Source organism: Oncorhynchus kisutch, linkage group LG4 (genome assembly GCF_002021735.2).
Source record: "Oncorhynchus kisutch isolate 150728-3 linkage group LG4, Okis_V2, whole genome shotgun sequence".
In the NCBI taxonomy this organism is placed as follows: Eukaryota; Metazoa; Chordata; class Actinopteri; order Salmoniformes; family Salmonidae; genus Oncorhynchus; species Oncorhynchus kisutch.
Window position 1 is genome coordinate 65,780,093 of NC_034177.2, and position 14,956 is coordinate 65,795,048.

The 14,956-nt window shown below is 44.7% G+C and overlaps 1 protein-coding gene across 2 annotated transcripts in view; it reads right to left on the bottom strand.

The window, feature by feature from the left end:
- Positions 1-14,956, bottom strand: part of ninl (ninein-like) — a 43,999-nt gene that overhangs the window by 4,690 nt on the left and 24,353 nt on the right. Inside the window, exons 10-25 of one of the 2 annotated variants that reach the window (XM_020481619.2) lie at positions 14,652-14,792; positions 14,335-14,509; positions 13,782-13,892; positions 13,023-13,112; positions 12,097-12,241; positions 11,730-11,798; positions 11,521-11,645; positions 9,147-9,514; positions 5,062-6,573; positions 4,397-4,501; positions 4,178-4,247; positions 3,700-3,984; positions 3,408-3,521; positions 3,151-3,297; positions 2,868-3,017; positions 98-211 (exon numbers count right to left, since the gene is read on the bottom strand). In XM_020481619.2, the coding sequence (XP_020337208.1) occupies positions 98-211; positions 2,868-3,017; positions 3,151-3,297; positions 3,408-3,521; positions 3,700-3,984; positions 4,178-4,247; positions 4,397-4,501; positions 5,062-6,573; positions 9,147-9,514; positions 11,521-11,645; positions 11,730-11,798; positions 12,097-12,241; positions 13,023-13,112; positions 13,782-13,892; positions 14,335-14,509; positions 14,652-14,792 (3,721 nt within the window). The remainder of the gene's footprint in view (positions 1-97; positions 212-2,867; positions 3,018-3,150; positions 3,298-3,407; positions 3,522-3,699; positions 3,985-4,177; positions 4,248-4,396; positions 4,502-5,061; positions 6,574-9,146; positions 9,515-11,520; positions 11,646-11,729; positions 11,799-12,096; positions 12,242-13,022; positions 13,113-13,781; positions 13,893-14,334; positions 14,510-14,651; positions 14,793-14,956) is intronic. The other variant, XM_020481621.2, reaches the window with a different exon arrangement.

The following is a 14,956-nucleotide window of genomic DNA, read 5'->3' on the forward strand; positions in this document are numbered from 1 at the left end:
GGTGTTAGTTGCTCAATTTGAGTTTCAATGGGCAAACCTGCATTCAGTTTAGAATGATATTTATCAATTATTTGACCAAAATGTTTGAAGTAGTCACCTGATCCTGTGCCTCTGCCCTGGCAGTCTCCAGCTGTGTCTGTTTGTTCTTTAGAGTCAGGCACTCCTCGGTCAGACTCTGAACCTCCACATCCTGGCCCTGCAGCTGATACACCTGAAGGAAACAAAGCACAACAACCACTTAAAAAATAATTCACCTTGAAAATAAAGCATTGCTTGCAAGCATCAGTTACCGCATTTGCAGACTAACAGTAAGATTTAACTCAACAGAGCGCACATTCAAGGATCAGCCCAAAAGCTTCATTATTTGAAGAGGTCTGAAAAAATATGGGCCTATTTTCATGGAATTCTACGTCATTTGGCAGATTAGAGTCTTCTCTTTTTAGCAGTAGATATTTGATTTCCAAACTGTGTTTTCCAATGATTGTATTTTGAAATAGAAGGCCAATTTTACCTGCTGTTCACTGAAAGCCGCAACTCAACAATCAGCTGATATTGGGCTCCCGAGTGGCACAGCAGTCTAAGGCACTGCATCTCAGTGCTAGAGGTGTCACTACCGACGCCCTGGTTCGAATCCAGGCTGTATCACAACCGGCAGTGATTGGGAGTCCCATAGGGCGGCGCACAATTGGGCCAGCGTCATCCGGGTTTGGGCCAGCGTCATCCGTGTTTGGCTGTCATTGTAAATAATAATTTGTTCATAACTGACTTGCCAGGTTAAATAAAAATAAATAAAATAAAACATATTTGCCACGCACTGCCCAAGTTGCAGGCTGTAGTTGGCTATGCACTGCGTTTATGCTTAAAAACAATCCACCACAGCAATTTTTTTAAAGAAGCTAGCTATTGATCCTCTATGGCTAAATTATAGTATCTGGTGTAGTATTTAGAATTTGATCTATTTATGTACAAACAAGAAATACTACATACTGAACAAAAATATAAACATAAAGTGTTGTTTCCATGTTTGATGAGCTGAAATAAAAGATCCCAGAAATGTTCCATATACACAAAAAAACGTTCAAATTTTGTCCACAAATTGATTTACATCCCTATTCGTGAACATTTCTCCTTTGCCAAGATATGCCACAACGGTCAGGTGGATGGATTAAGTTGAATAAACAGCATGATCATTACACAGGTGCACCTTGTACTGGGGACAATAAAAGGCAGCTCCTAAATGTGCAGTTTTGTCACACAACACAATGCCACAGATGTCTCAAGTTTTGAGGGTGTGTGCAATTGGCATGCTGACTGCAGCAATGTCCACCAGAGCCGTTGCCAGAGAATGTTCATTTCTTTACCATAAGCGGCCTCCAACGTCGTTTTAGAGAATTTGACAGTACGTCCAACCGGCCTCACAAACAAAGACCAAGTGGGAACCACGCCAGCCCAGGACCTCCACATCCGGCTTCTTCACTTGCGGGATCGTCTGAGACCAGCTACCCGAACAGCTGATAAAACTGGGTTTGCACAACCGAAGAATTGCTGCACAAACTGTCTGACATCGTCTCAGGGAAGCTCATCTGCATGCTCGTCGTCTTCACCAGGGTCTTGACCTGACAGCAGTTCGGCATCATAACCGACTTCAGTGGGCAAATGCTCAACTTCGATGGCCATTGTCACACTGGAGAAGTGTGCTCTTCACTGATGAATCCCGGTTTCAACTGTACTGGCATAAAGAGTGTATGGCGTCGTGTGGGTGAGCCGATTCCTGATGTCAATGTGGTGAACAGAATTGAATTTTATCGATGGCTGTTTGAATGCACAGAGATACCGTGATGAGATCCTGAGGTCTATTGTCGTACCATTCATCCACCGCCATCACCTCATGTTTCAGCATGATAATGCACGGCCCCATGTCGCAAGGATCTATACACAATTCCTGGAAGCTCAAAATGTCCCAATTCTCCCATGGCCTGCATACTCGCCAGACATGTCACCCACTGAGCTGTTTGGGATGCTCTGGATCGATGTGTACGGCAGCGTGTTCCAGTTTCCGCCAATATCTAGCAATTTCACACAGCCATTGAAGAGGACTGATTTTCTGATTCATGCCCCATATATTTTTTTAAGGTATCTGACCAAGAGATGCATATCTGTTCATGTCTACATTTGACACTTAAATGCGACTTCTGCTTTCAGAATAAGATAGCATTGAAAAGACGGTCTAGTCCCTTTGTGGTCTGATTGGGTGACCAATTGTGGTCTGAAGTGGCTGACCACTTCAGGTGGTGGTCAGGGATGCATTGTGTGCATATTTCTCTTCAGTCTGGATGAAATCAGGCTACCGAAAGCCATGCAGTGGGCGACTTTATCACACGTTCCTCCCATAAGTCTCCAGAAAACTTGTGTTTTGGGACTGAGGCACCTTTTCGTTATAAAATTGGAGGAAATACGTTCCTAGTGTGTGAGGAACGTGTTTCTAGGCTTCATAAATGCTAATATTTAGAAAAAAACATTTTTATGCTTACCCATTTGCCACCCCTTTAGCGTTGCTTTCTAGCTTGCTGGCTAGCTACAGAGATTAGCTGGCTAGTTAGCTACATTAGTTAGCTAGAGACGGCCTCTGTATTCCCAGTCATGTGAAATCCATAGATTAGGGCCTAATTCATTCATTTCAATTTATTGATTTCCTTATATGAACTGTAACTCAGTAAAAATCAGAGAAAGTTTTGCATGTTGCGTTTATATTTTTGTCCAGTGTAATTTTGGCAAAATATATTCCAATTTACAAGGGGCTGCTGCAACACCTCCAGCACCCCTACATCCCGTGGCTATGGCTTTAAGAGCAAGTAACGTAGCTCTACCCTGTGGAGCAGCTCCTGGTTTTGGAGGCGCAGGCTCTGGCACTCCTTTTGTAGGGCCATAGTGGCCTCCTCCTCATGTTGTTTCTGGGCCAGACGCAGCTGCTCCTTCTCCCTGCTTAGCCTGCCCATGCTGGCCTCCAGCTCCTTTACCTGATGATCAGCAGACAACAATGAAGTCAGTCAAAGTGCTAATGTATCACAACACTTCATTAAAGATCACATTCAGGACCAGCAAACAGTGAGCAGACATTTCTATTGTTTTCGTCGTTAGTATGTCACCTACCTTGTCCTGGGCATCCTGTATCATCCTCTGGTGGTTGGCTACTTCCTGGGTCTGGCCAGTCTTCTCCTGATCCACTGCCTGGAGCTGGGAGCGAAGCAGCTCCATCTGGGAGTCCACAGAGAGAAGAGACTCTTGGAGCTTCTCAACCTGAAAACAATAACATCATAATTCATACATATTCAGTCAGAGGAAAGACTTGGAAGATGTCACCCCCCCCCCCAACAGAGTTGCAATAGCCAAGTACATCCTTCTCTCACCTTCTGGGTCCTCTCCTCCACCTCCCTCAGCAGCCTCTCCTTATCCTGCTCCAGCCATTGGTGCTTCAGAGTCAGGCTGGTCAGAGAGGACTCCACCTCTGATAAACACTGGAGCTAAGAGCAAACAAGACATTTAAGAACCAAGATACATAAATGAGGCCCATTCATTAAAAATGCTGACCAAGAAAATTCTCACAAACTTCAATTTCCCATAGACCAAAACATAGTATCTAGACAATGGAGAACTCTACCACAACTGTCCCAAAAGTCCCCTATATATACACACACACACCTTTTCCTTGATGGTGTGGAGTTCTCTCTCTAGCAGCTCCTTGTCATGCCGCCAGGCTGCCTGTAGGTGGAGTCTCTCCCTCTCCTGCTGGGTGGAGGTCTCCTGGAGCTGCCTGGCTGTGGCCGCCCCCTCCTCCTGCTCCCGGGACACCTGCGCCAGCCTCTCCGTCAGCATCTGGACCGCCCCCTGGTCGGCACGGAGACGGGAGCTAAGCTCAGCGTTCACGCCGCTCAGCTGCAGGTTGTGGGCTCTCAGGTCCAGCACCTCTTCCTGGTACTTGGCGTTCTGAGAGGGAAGGGAATGGATGAAGGGTTTATCAGACTGGGATTGCTCATCACTATGCAGTGACCTTGGGTGATTGAGAGAATGATCATGTGTCCAATGATCAAATGTAGGCTATTAAAATCTATCAGGCTAAAAGGGTCAGTTGAACTATGCAGGGTGATTATAGTGAAATGGAAAACGATTGAAACCAAACCTCTTTGTGAAGTCTCTCCTGCTTCTCCCTGTTCTTCTCGTGTTCCTGCTCCACTTCGTCCAGTTTCTTTCTGGTGAAATCAAAGACGGAAAGGAATGATTAATAGCTGTGAAGACAGAATACAGCTTAAATAACAACCCCTTCTGTAACAGACATTTGTAAACCATATCTGAATTTAACATTATCTCACAGCAACACATTACTGACGGATCAGCTTACTTCTTCTCGACAATCTCTTCCTCCATTCTCTGGACATCCTGCTGTAACATGGCCAGTCTGTCCTTCAGAGCACTGTTCTCACAGTTGACCTCATCTAACTGAGAACTAGAGTTGAAATAGTTTACATAGGAGTTTTTCCTCAAAGGCATTTTAACCTGGAAGATATTTAAACATAATATTTATCTGGGGATTGATTTGATAGAGGCATTTATAATTTGAAGCAAACATTTGAGTTCCAGATGAAACTCTGGTTGAAATCAATGCACTTATGTAGCGAAAGTAAAATGGACACTGGTTTAGACAAACAAACATTCAATGATATAAAATACTGTTATTCAGACAAATTAAATTAAATTAAACAAATTAAATCTAATATCATGCACCTAGGTGAAAATCATGCCATTAGAGAGGCAGAAAATTGTTAATGCATTCCAGACAATTAAGGTGTTAAGGTGTAGAGAAGTTTAAACACTTGGAGAAGGTTTGTGAGGAGAAAAGGTGGGGATCTCTTTCAGATGAGAGCAGATCGGTTGCAATTAGTCATTCAAATTTCAGCCACCATGTTTGGGGCAGAAACACATTGGAATGTTTCAAGGCAGGTGGAGGTTAGTCATTTCAAGGTTGGTTTGGTTTGATTTCCGGCAACAGGCCTGACCGTCACAAACCTGTGTGGACTGGTAGGATCCATCACCATCTCCAGAGCCATGACCAGCTTCTCCATCTCCACCAGCTGCTCCTTCATCCTGCCCTTCTCCCACTCAAAGTCCTCCTCCAACCTGTGGACCTCTGCCTGAGAGGACAGCAGGGCCTGCTGCAGGTGGACGGTGGTGCTGCTGCCAGCCTTTCCTCTGAGGGAGCACAGCTCTCTCTCCTTGGTCTCCAGCTGGGTGTTCAGCAGCTCCTCTTCCCTATAGTGCTTATTGGACAGGGCTTCCGCTATCTCTACCAGACCTGCAGTCTGCTTTATATCTGATTCAAGGTGGTCTACTTCTGTGAATTTGGCCTCTAGCTGGGTCCTGAGATCAGAAACCAGGTTGGACATTTCACCCAGTTGGGCTTTCAGCTGGTGGATGTGGTCTTGGAGTTTGGATGATTCCGTTTCCATTTCTACGATCTGGTTGGAGAGTTGGTCTGCCAGGCGGATGTAGTGGGCGTTCTCCTGGCCCAGACAGCCCGTCTCTTCCCTCTCCAGGTCCAGGGTGGATTTGATCTCCATGACCTGGGTTTGTTCCAGCCTCAATGCTTCCTGTAGACTCTTCTCTGCCCTCTTCCACTGGTTTAACTCCTCAGTGACACAGTCAAGATCTGACTGTAGACAGTCAACAGTTGTTCTGTGTTTTCTCATCTCCTCCATCAGCTTCGCTCTGTCCGTCTTCTGGGAGTCCAGCTCAGCAGTCTGCCTTGAGCATCGTTCAACTTCATTTCTCAGAGCCTCCCGAGCCCTCTCCAACCCCCCCCTCAGGGTATCCGTGTCTTCCTCTTTGGCCCTCAGCTGAGCTTGCTGTTGTAGGAAGGTGCTGGACAAACTGCTACAGTTCTCCGCCATAATTTCCTTGTCCTGAAGAAGTGTCATATATTCAGACCGTAGACTATGCAGCTCCTCTCTTAGCTGAGACACCTCACTAAGGATCTCTCGCTCTCTATCCCTCACCAACCCCAGTTCCTCCTCTACATCATGCTGTTCAGAGGTCAGACGCTCGGTCAAAGCCTCAGACTCCAGACACACAGTGCGTTCCTCCAGCTCCAGCTGAGCACAAACCACTTCCAGTTTGGCCTCTAGTTGACTGCACCGATCGCAAGTCTCTTCCAGTTCAGCCTCTAACTGACTGCACTGTGTTTGATAGTGCTCTAGTTTCACCTCTAACTGACAATGCTGTATAAGTGACTTCTCCCTATCGGAGGTCAGATCTGCCTGCTCCTGCAAACTGGCTATGTGCTCTTTCAGCTGCCGGACTTCCTCCTGGTGCCCTTCCTCCAGCCTCTTCCTCTCCACAGCGGACCGGCTGCAGATCCTGGCCTGCTCCTCAACCGCCCTCTCTGTACTGTGGAGTCTCTCCCTGTGCCTCTCCTGCTCCAGTTCCAGCCGCAGGCGCTCACAGCGTAGCTGGTGCGTGAAGCTGCGCTGGGCCTCGCCTTGCTGAGTCTTCATCTGAGACACCTGCTGCTCTGCCTCTTCCCTGATTACATAGCACACACACTGTTCACCAAGGCACACAGAGACAGATACATACACATATACAGTACGAGTGAAAAGTTTGGACACATACTCATTCAAGTTTTTATTTGTATTTTTTACTATTTTCTAACATTGTAGAATAATAGTGAAGACATCAAAACTATGAAATAAAACATGGAATCATGTAGTAACCAAAAAACTGTTAAACAAATCAAAATATATTTTATATTTGAGATTCTTCAAATAGCCACCCATTGCCTTGAAGACAGCTTTGCACTCTTGGCATTCTCTCAACCAGCTTCACCTGGAATGCTTTTCCAACAATCTTGAAAGAGATCCCACATATGCTGAGCAGTTGTTGGCGCCTTTTCTATTCACTCTGCAGTCATGCTGGTTAAGTGGGCCTTGTATTGTAAATAAATCACTGACAGTGTCACCAGCAAAGCACCATCCCACCTCCATGCTTCACGTTGGGAACCACACATGCGGAGATCATCAGTTCACCTACTCTGCGTCTCACAAAGACACGGCGGTTGGAACCAAAAATCTCAAATTTGGACTCATCAGACCAAAAGCACAGATTTCCACTGGTCTAATGTCCATTGCTCATGTTTCTTGGCCCAAGAAGTGTTATTCTTATTGGTGTCCTTTAGTAGTGGTTTCTTTGCAGCAATTCGACCATGAAGGCCTGATTCCGGTAGTCTCCTCTGAACAGTTGATGTTGAGATGTGTCTGTTACTTGAACTCTGTGAAGCACTTATTAGGGCTGCAATTTCTGAGGCTGGTAACTCTAATGAACTAATGAACCTCTGCAGCAGAGGTAACACTGGGTTTTCCTTTCCTGTTGCGGTCCTCATGAGAGACAGTTTCATCATAGCACTTCATGGTTTTTGCAACTGCACTTGAAGAAACGTTCAAAGTTCTTAAAATGTTCCGGATTGACTGACTTTTATGTCTTAAAGTAATGATGGACTGTCATGTCTCTTTGCTTATTTGAGCTGTTCTTGCCATAATATGGACTTGGTCTTTTACCAAATAGGGCAATCTTCTGTTTACCACCCCTACCTTGTCACTACACAACTGATTGGTTCAAACGCATTCACTTCTTAGGGAGAGAAAGAAAGAAATTCCACAAATTAACTTTTAAGAAGGCGCACCTGTTAATTGCAATGCGTTCCAGGTGACTACCTCATGAAGCTGGTTGAGAAAATGCCAAGAGTGTGCAAAGCTGTCATCAAGACAAAGGGTGGCTACTTTGAAGAATCTCAATGATAAAATAAGACTTTTTGGGTTACTACATGATTCCATATGTGTTATTTCATAGTTTTGATGTCTTCACTATTATTCTACAATGTAGAAAATACAAATAAAAACCCTGGAATGAGTAGGTTTGTCCACAATTTTGACTGGTACTGTATATACACACAGTACAATACCAGTCAAAAGTTTGGACACGCCTACTCATTCCAGGGATTTTCTTTATTTTTCTACAAAGCTTTCATCAAGACAAAGGGTGGCTACTTTGAAGAATCTTAAATATAAAATATATTTTGATTTGTTTAACACTTTTTTTTAACAACATGATTCCATATGTGTTATTTCATCATATTATTACTTCATTATTATTCTACAATGTAGAAAATAGTAACAATAAAGAAAAACCCTTGAATGAGTAGGTGTGTCCAAATGTTTGACTGGTACTGTATATATACACACGCGCATACACTGAGTGGACAAAACATTAAGAACACCTGCACCCCCTTTTTGCCTTCAGAACAGCTTCAATTTGTCGGGGCATTGACTCAACAAGGTGTCAAAACCATTCCACAGGGATGCTGGCCCATGTTGACGCCAATGCTTCCCACAGCTGTGTCAAATTGGCTGAATGTTCTTTGTGTGGTAGACCATTCTTGATACACACTGGAAAATGTTGAGCTTGAAAAACCCAGCAGTGTTGCTGTTCTTGACACAAACAGGTGCGCCTGGCACCTACTACCATACTCCATTCAATTGTACTTTATGTTTTGTATTGCCCATTCATCCTCTGAATGGCAAACATACACAATCCATGTCTCAATTGTCTCGAGGCTTAATTTTTCTTTAACCTGTCTCCTCCCCTTCATCTACACTGATTGAAGTGGATTTAACAAGTGACATCAATAGGGGATCATACCTTTCACCTGGATTCATCTGGTCAGTCTTCAGTGTGTCATATCACATTTGTCACATGCGCCAAATACAACAGGTGTAGACCTTACAGTGAAATGCTTATTTACAAGCCCTTAACCAAAAAAAAAGTGTTAAGTAAAAAATAGAAAATGGTAAGAGTGTTCATAATGTTTTGTACATTAAGTGTAAATACATACACACGACGTACACCAGTCCCAGCTCACACACCATTGTTGTGTAAGTCCAGTGTATATGTTATGGAGTTAAAGGGACTCATGCAAAAGTTACAGTTGGCACAAAAAATGTTAAATAAAATTGAATGCGAAACCGGGAGCCAACCTACACAAGAATGACAAGAATGACAGAAGACAGCCCTGGGGAGGAGGATAGTCTGGCCACACTCACCTTACGAGCAGCAACTCTTGGTCCATCTTGAGCTTCAGCTCAGCCTCTAGCTGGTCTTTCTCAGAGGTCAGTCTTTGGACCAGGTTACTGATCTCCCGGGCATAGTTCTGCTCCAGCTCAGCCTGTTCGCGCTGGGCCCTTCTCTCCTGGTCAGCGCCCCAGCCTGGCCCTCTCAGGCCCCTGGAGCTGCTCTGTAACTCGGTCTGCAGCTTCTCCACTGCCTCCCTTAGCCTCTTAACCTGCTCCTCAGCCTGGGCCTTCTGCTCCTCCAGCTCACTGATCTCCACCTTGAAGCCCGAAGAGATGTCCTTCCTCTCCACCTCCATGTTCCGTCGCATCAGCTCCAGGCTGCGCTCGTAGAAGTTCACCTGTGAGGCGAGGATGATGAGGTGGTTCAGGGCTATCCCAGAATTAGAAAAATGGGCCTCCCATGTACTGAAGTTAGTTCAGTATTTACATCTAGTGTCACTCAAATTGCCAACAATTTTGGACCTTTCAATTTCACATACAAAAATAGGAGACGGTAATCAAAACAATACAAAAACGTGTGAGTTAGGTTTTAATGGCGGGAACCGGGTTACCGAGCTTATCTGGAATTTCCCTCCCAAACCCATCCTTTCCCGGGATAAATGATAGTGAGAAACCAGTCAATTATAGAAATAATTTATGAACAGAGTGAAATAAAATGTAAATGTTAAATTATGTGCAAAGTCTAAATCTGTCATCATACGGCCTGCTCTGCTATCTGCATGATCAATAATCAACGCTCAGGGTGTGTTGTTGTAGCCTACCGTATTTACTTACAAAGTCACTACTGGTTGGCCTATCTGCTTTTATTACACTGAACAAAAATATAAAACGCAACATATAAAAGGGTTGGTCCCATGTTTCATGAGCTGAAATAAAACATCCCAGAAATGTTCCATACGCAAAAAGCTTATTTCTCTCAAATTTGGTTCCATCCCTGTTCTACTTTGACAAGATAATCCATCCACCTGACAGGTGTAGCATATCAAGAAGCTGATTGAACATGATCAGTACACAGGTGCACCTTGTACTGGGGACAAAAAAAGGCCACTAAAATGTGAAGTCACACAACACAAGGCCACAGATGTCTCAAGATTTGAGGGAGCATGTAATTTGCATGCTGACTGCAGGAATGTCCACCAGAGCTGTTTCCAGAGAATTGAACGTTTCTCTACCATAAGCCGCCTCTAACGTCGTTTTAGAGAATTTGGCAGTACGTCCAACAGGCCTCAACCACAGACCACGTGTAACCACGCCAGCTCAGGATCTCCACATCCGGCTTCTTCACCTGCGGGATCGTCTGAGACCAGACACCCGTACAGCTGATGAAACTGTGGGTTTGCACAAGACCTCATGTTTCACCATGATATATGTATTCCCAGTCATGAAATCCATAGATTAGGCCCCAATTTATTTATTTTAATTGACTGATTGATTTCCTTATATGAACCGTAACTCAATAAAATCTTTGAAATTGTTGCATTTTTAGTTTAGTCTGTGGGGCAAAGTTTGACAAAAATGATTGCCAACGAGGCCAAATGCAAAACCGACCTACTGAAAATCCTCTCTAAGGAGGAAACAGATGGGTCAAAATACATGTTTGAGGCACTCGCAACGATCCAGGCCACCTCCATGGAGACCAAGAGAGTCTTCTCAGTCTGTGGCCAATTTGTGGCGAAATTCAAAAACCGCCTATCTGGGAAGAATGTAAGCACTGCGCGTTATGAGAGACCACTTAATCGGAGAAAATCAAAGTTAAACAGGTACGGCCTATAGCCTATGCAAATGATTTTGTTTGTTTGTTAGCTACATTACAGGTTGTAATGCAACAAAACAGGAAAAATGCCAAGGAGGGTGAATACTTTAGCAAGTCCGCTCTGACAAAATGGCTGTAAAAACAGTCAAAACAGCCACAACCTTCCCAAATTTCACCGATAGACAGTTGTAAGGGGAGAGAAAATGACCAAGCTGCATCTTTCAGTCAAAGGTAGGCTAAAACAAATGTAATTTTCAGTAGACTGTAATAACCTCATAATATTTTACCAGTTGGCCAACAGTGTGACATAGACCTGTTAACTAGGCTACATCAATTAAATAGTGTGGTGACTTCGAGAGAACTGAGTTGATTAAATTGCAACAAATACAACAAGAAACCGTTAGATTCATGTGTCTATTTCTCCAATATAGTGGTATAATCATGCCAGATTTTTTTAAATAGCACTTCCGGTTTGAACGGGAATACCGGGAAGCCCGTAATTTCTTGCAATTTTCTCAGGAAGGAAAATGTGTAGTTTCTTGAAAATGTTAAAACCTAGTGTGAGCATGCATATCAGAATGCCTCCTCTACCTTGGTCTCCAACTCAATTTTCAGGTCCTGCACCTCCTGGCTATGCCTCTCCTTAAACTGTTCCATGGCCATCTCTGTCTCAATGCTCACAACCGGACCTGGCAGACTCTCCAGACAACCCAGGCCTGAAGGAACAGAAATAAAAACACCAAGGTGGCCAACAGGTTTTTACAGAGAGGGAAAAAATGATTGATATTTCCAATTCTTACCATTCTTATTGGCCACTTGTAGCTTTTTGCTAGCCATGGGAGATACACCTATTTTCATCTCAGGGTCATCTGAAGCACAATGGACAAGATTACTGTAGAGAGTAGGTCAGTGGCTAAAGTGAAACTGTCAGTGTAACTGGAGTGGGACTGAGTGCAGAAATGAGAGGGTGTGTGTGAAAGAGGGTGTGTATGTGCATACATGGGTGGGGAAGAGAGATATGAGGGGCCTTTCAGTCCTCCAAGGACAAGGCCCATATACTGTATGTTTAAATAAATAAATATATGTTCTAATCAGGGCACGAGTATCAATTCTAGGGACAAATCGGGTGAACACAGTATATGGCTTAGGGCTATGAGTGGGATTTACCAGAGTCAGACTCAGTGGTCAATGATCGTCGGCTGGACCACGCGTGTGTGGACGTGTCTCTTGCCCGTCTGGGTCGCCTCCCCATCCCCTGACTCCTTAACATCTCCACCTCAGAGTTCAACTCGTCATTCCGGTCCCGCAGCTCCTGTGAGACAAAGACGTGTCATTTAACATGCAATACTTCCGACAAACATACATAACAAACACAGCAAAGCACAGCAGAAATAGTATAAAGATTGTGACTAATACTGCTCTATGTCCTCACTGCCACGCACATGCTATTCAAACCACACTGCATCACAAATTCTGTGAACCTAGAACAACACACGCTCACCTTCACTTTCTAGTTTTCCAAAATGGGAGGCATTTGGATAAATCAAGAGGATTGTCATTCACACACTCAAAACAGGTTTCGGCTCTGTCCGGGCAAGTAAACAAAAAGTCTTTAAAATAGTTTGACATAAATCATGAATGTAATAACTAATTACTGCACTATGTTTTCGCAAGGCCTGATTATTTAAACACACACGGCCTTTCTTTCTTTTTTGACCCCCTTTATCTCCCCAATTTCATGGTATCCAATTGGTAGTTACAGTCTTGTCTCATCGCTGCAACTCCCAAACGGACTCGGGAGAGGCGTGCATCCCCTGAATCACAACCCAACCAAGCCACACTGCTTCTTGACACAATGCCCACTTAACAGGAGTCGCTAGTGCACGATGGGACAAGGACATCCTTGCCGGCCAAATCCTCCCCTAACCCAGACACTGGGACAATTGTGCACCGCCCCATGGGTCTCCCGGTCGCGGCCGGCTACAACAGAGCCTGGACTCGAACCCAGAATCTCTAATGGCACAGCTAGCACTGTGTTGCAGTGCCTTAGACCACTGCGCCACTCGGAAGGCCCAACACACACACACTCTTACCCGGCACTGCAGCTCGTACTCCTTGATGATCTCAGAGACGCGCTCCCCCTGGTTCAGCAGTCCTGTATTGTTCGGATCCAGGCTCCCAAACTGTGTCAGCCAAACAAAACGGAAACCCTCAATCATTCATTCCTGGCAAAACCGCACTCCTCACTCCCTGAGGGATGAGTTGCCACAGCAGGACATCATCACGCTAGGGTGACCACATGTCCCGGATTGTGCGTTTTGGCCCTTGTGCATTTTGGCCCTTTGTCCCGCTTTTGATCAACAAAATCTTTTCTGAAGTCACCTTGCGCTTATGACAAGATATATCATAAGGATGTGGTGCTGGTGATGTTAAAACATTTCTCCAAATGTTGTTGAGAGCTGATAGACGTAGGCCAATATCATATTGTCAACCAATCCCATTTGTGAAATCTTTTGGGGGAAAATTCCAAATAAACTTGGAGAGAGGACAGTTAACTACCAGTACTTCCAGAACACGTGCGTCTAATGAAGAGCTACAAAAATACGTAAATAGCCATATTAGACTGAAAGGTAATTTCATAAAACTCTCCATGCTCATTAGTTGCTAATTTAACATATTTTCTGCTACTTCACTCAATCCCATTTTAAAAGTTTCCCCTTCCTAACTGTTTACATTCCCTGAGGGGTGCTGCCTGAAAAAAACATTCATGTATAGGCTACACTGTCCCGCATTTGGGAATTTTAAATCCGGTCACCCTACATCAAGCCCATCCTCACATAGTTCCCTCTCACCTTGTCTAGTAGGAGCTGGTCCAGGTCTCTCTGCAGCTTGGAGATTGTATTCTCTGCATCTGACAGCTTCCCCTTCAGAACATTGCCCTCCTCCTCCAAACGGTGGTTCTCCTGTTAGCCCAGAGGGAGGGTTATTGAGAGTGATACGATACCGCTTTAAGTTATCCACAGCAACACTGTGGGGTACTAACGATGGGGGATTGTTATGAAGCTAAGCAGGAGTCTGGCATTCGTTGGTTGTCTGTGGGCAAGTGGGTATGGAGCATGGATGTTGCAAGCAGGAAGGCAAAAAACTAAATCACATGAACTAATCTAATCCTCTCTTTTGAGGTCTCTAGAGAGGAGACTGGGATGGAGATGAAAACAAACTGCTTGCAGAAACTTAACCAGTTTATACTCATACAAAAGACGTGCATTCAAAAGCACGAGGAGTCTCTAATGAAGTGAAATCAAATAGAAGTTAAGCTCAAGGAATCTTTTAGGCGGGTTGGTCAAGCAATCGCCTGTATTCCTGTATTGTAAAACCTCAGTGTGTATCTATAGTGCTTGTCACCTGGGTGGCATTACAGATTTCCTCCTGCAGACTGGCATCCTGTGCATGTAAGACCTCCACTTCCTCTTCGAGCTTGGCCCGCTCACGCTCCACCTGCTGCAGCAAGACCTCGCTCTCCTGCTCCGATTCACTGCGCAGGGCCGTTAGCCTATACCGGAACTCCTGCTCCAGACCCCTGCCAATCAGAGGGAAGTTTAAGTAAAAAGTTCCATCCCCCACACATGACAATACACAACCAGTCAAGCAAGATTTTCCAACCATCACATCAGTCTAACATACAGAATGATATGGAGGTGAGAAGGAAGAGAAGGTCTTACTTGATTTTGGTTTCATTCAGTGACTCAATAGTGGCGTGCCTGTCATCCACCTCTCTGACCAGCTGGAGGTTTCTCCTGTCGGCCCACTCCAGGTCGGCCTTGACCTTGTCCCTTTCCTGACACGCCTGGTCTGCAAGGACCCTGAGGGACAGACAGCGGACAGACAATGAGCATGGACCTAAGTACAACACTCACCAGAATGACCTGATCATGGAGGACTCACATTAACAGCAGTTATTCTATGTACATTATACACAAATAATCAAAAAAGGCAGACCACAGCAGTTTAATATTGGCAAATTAAT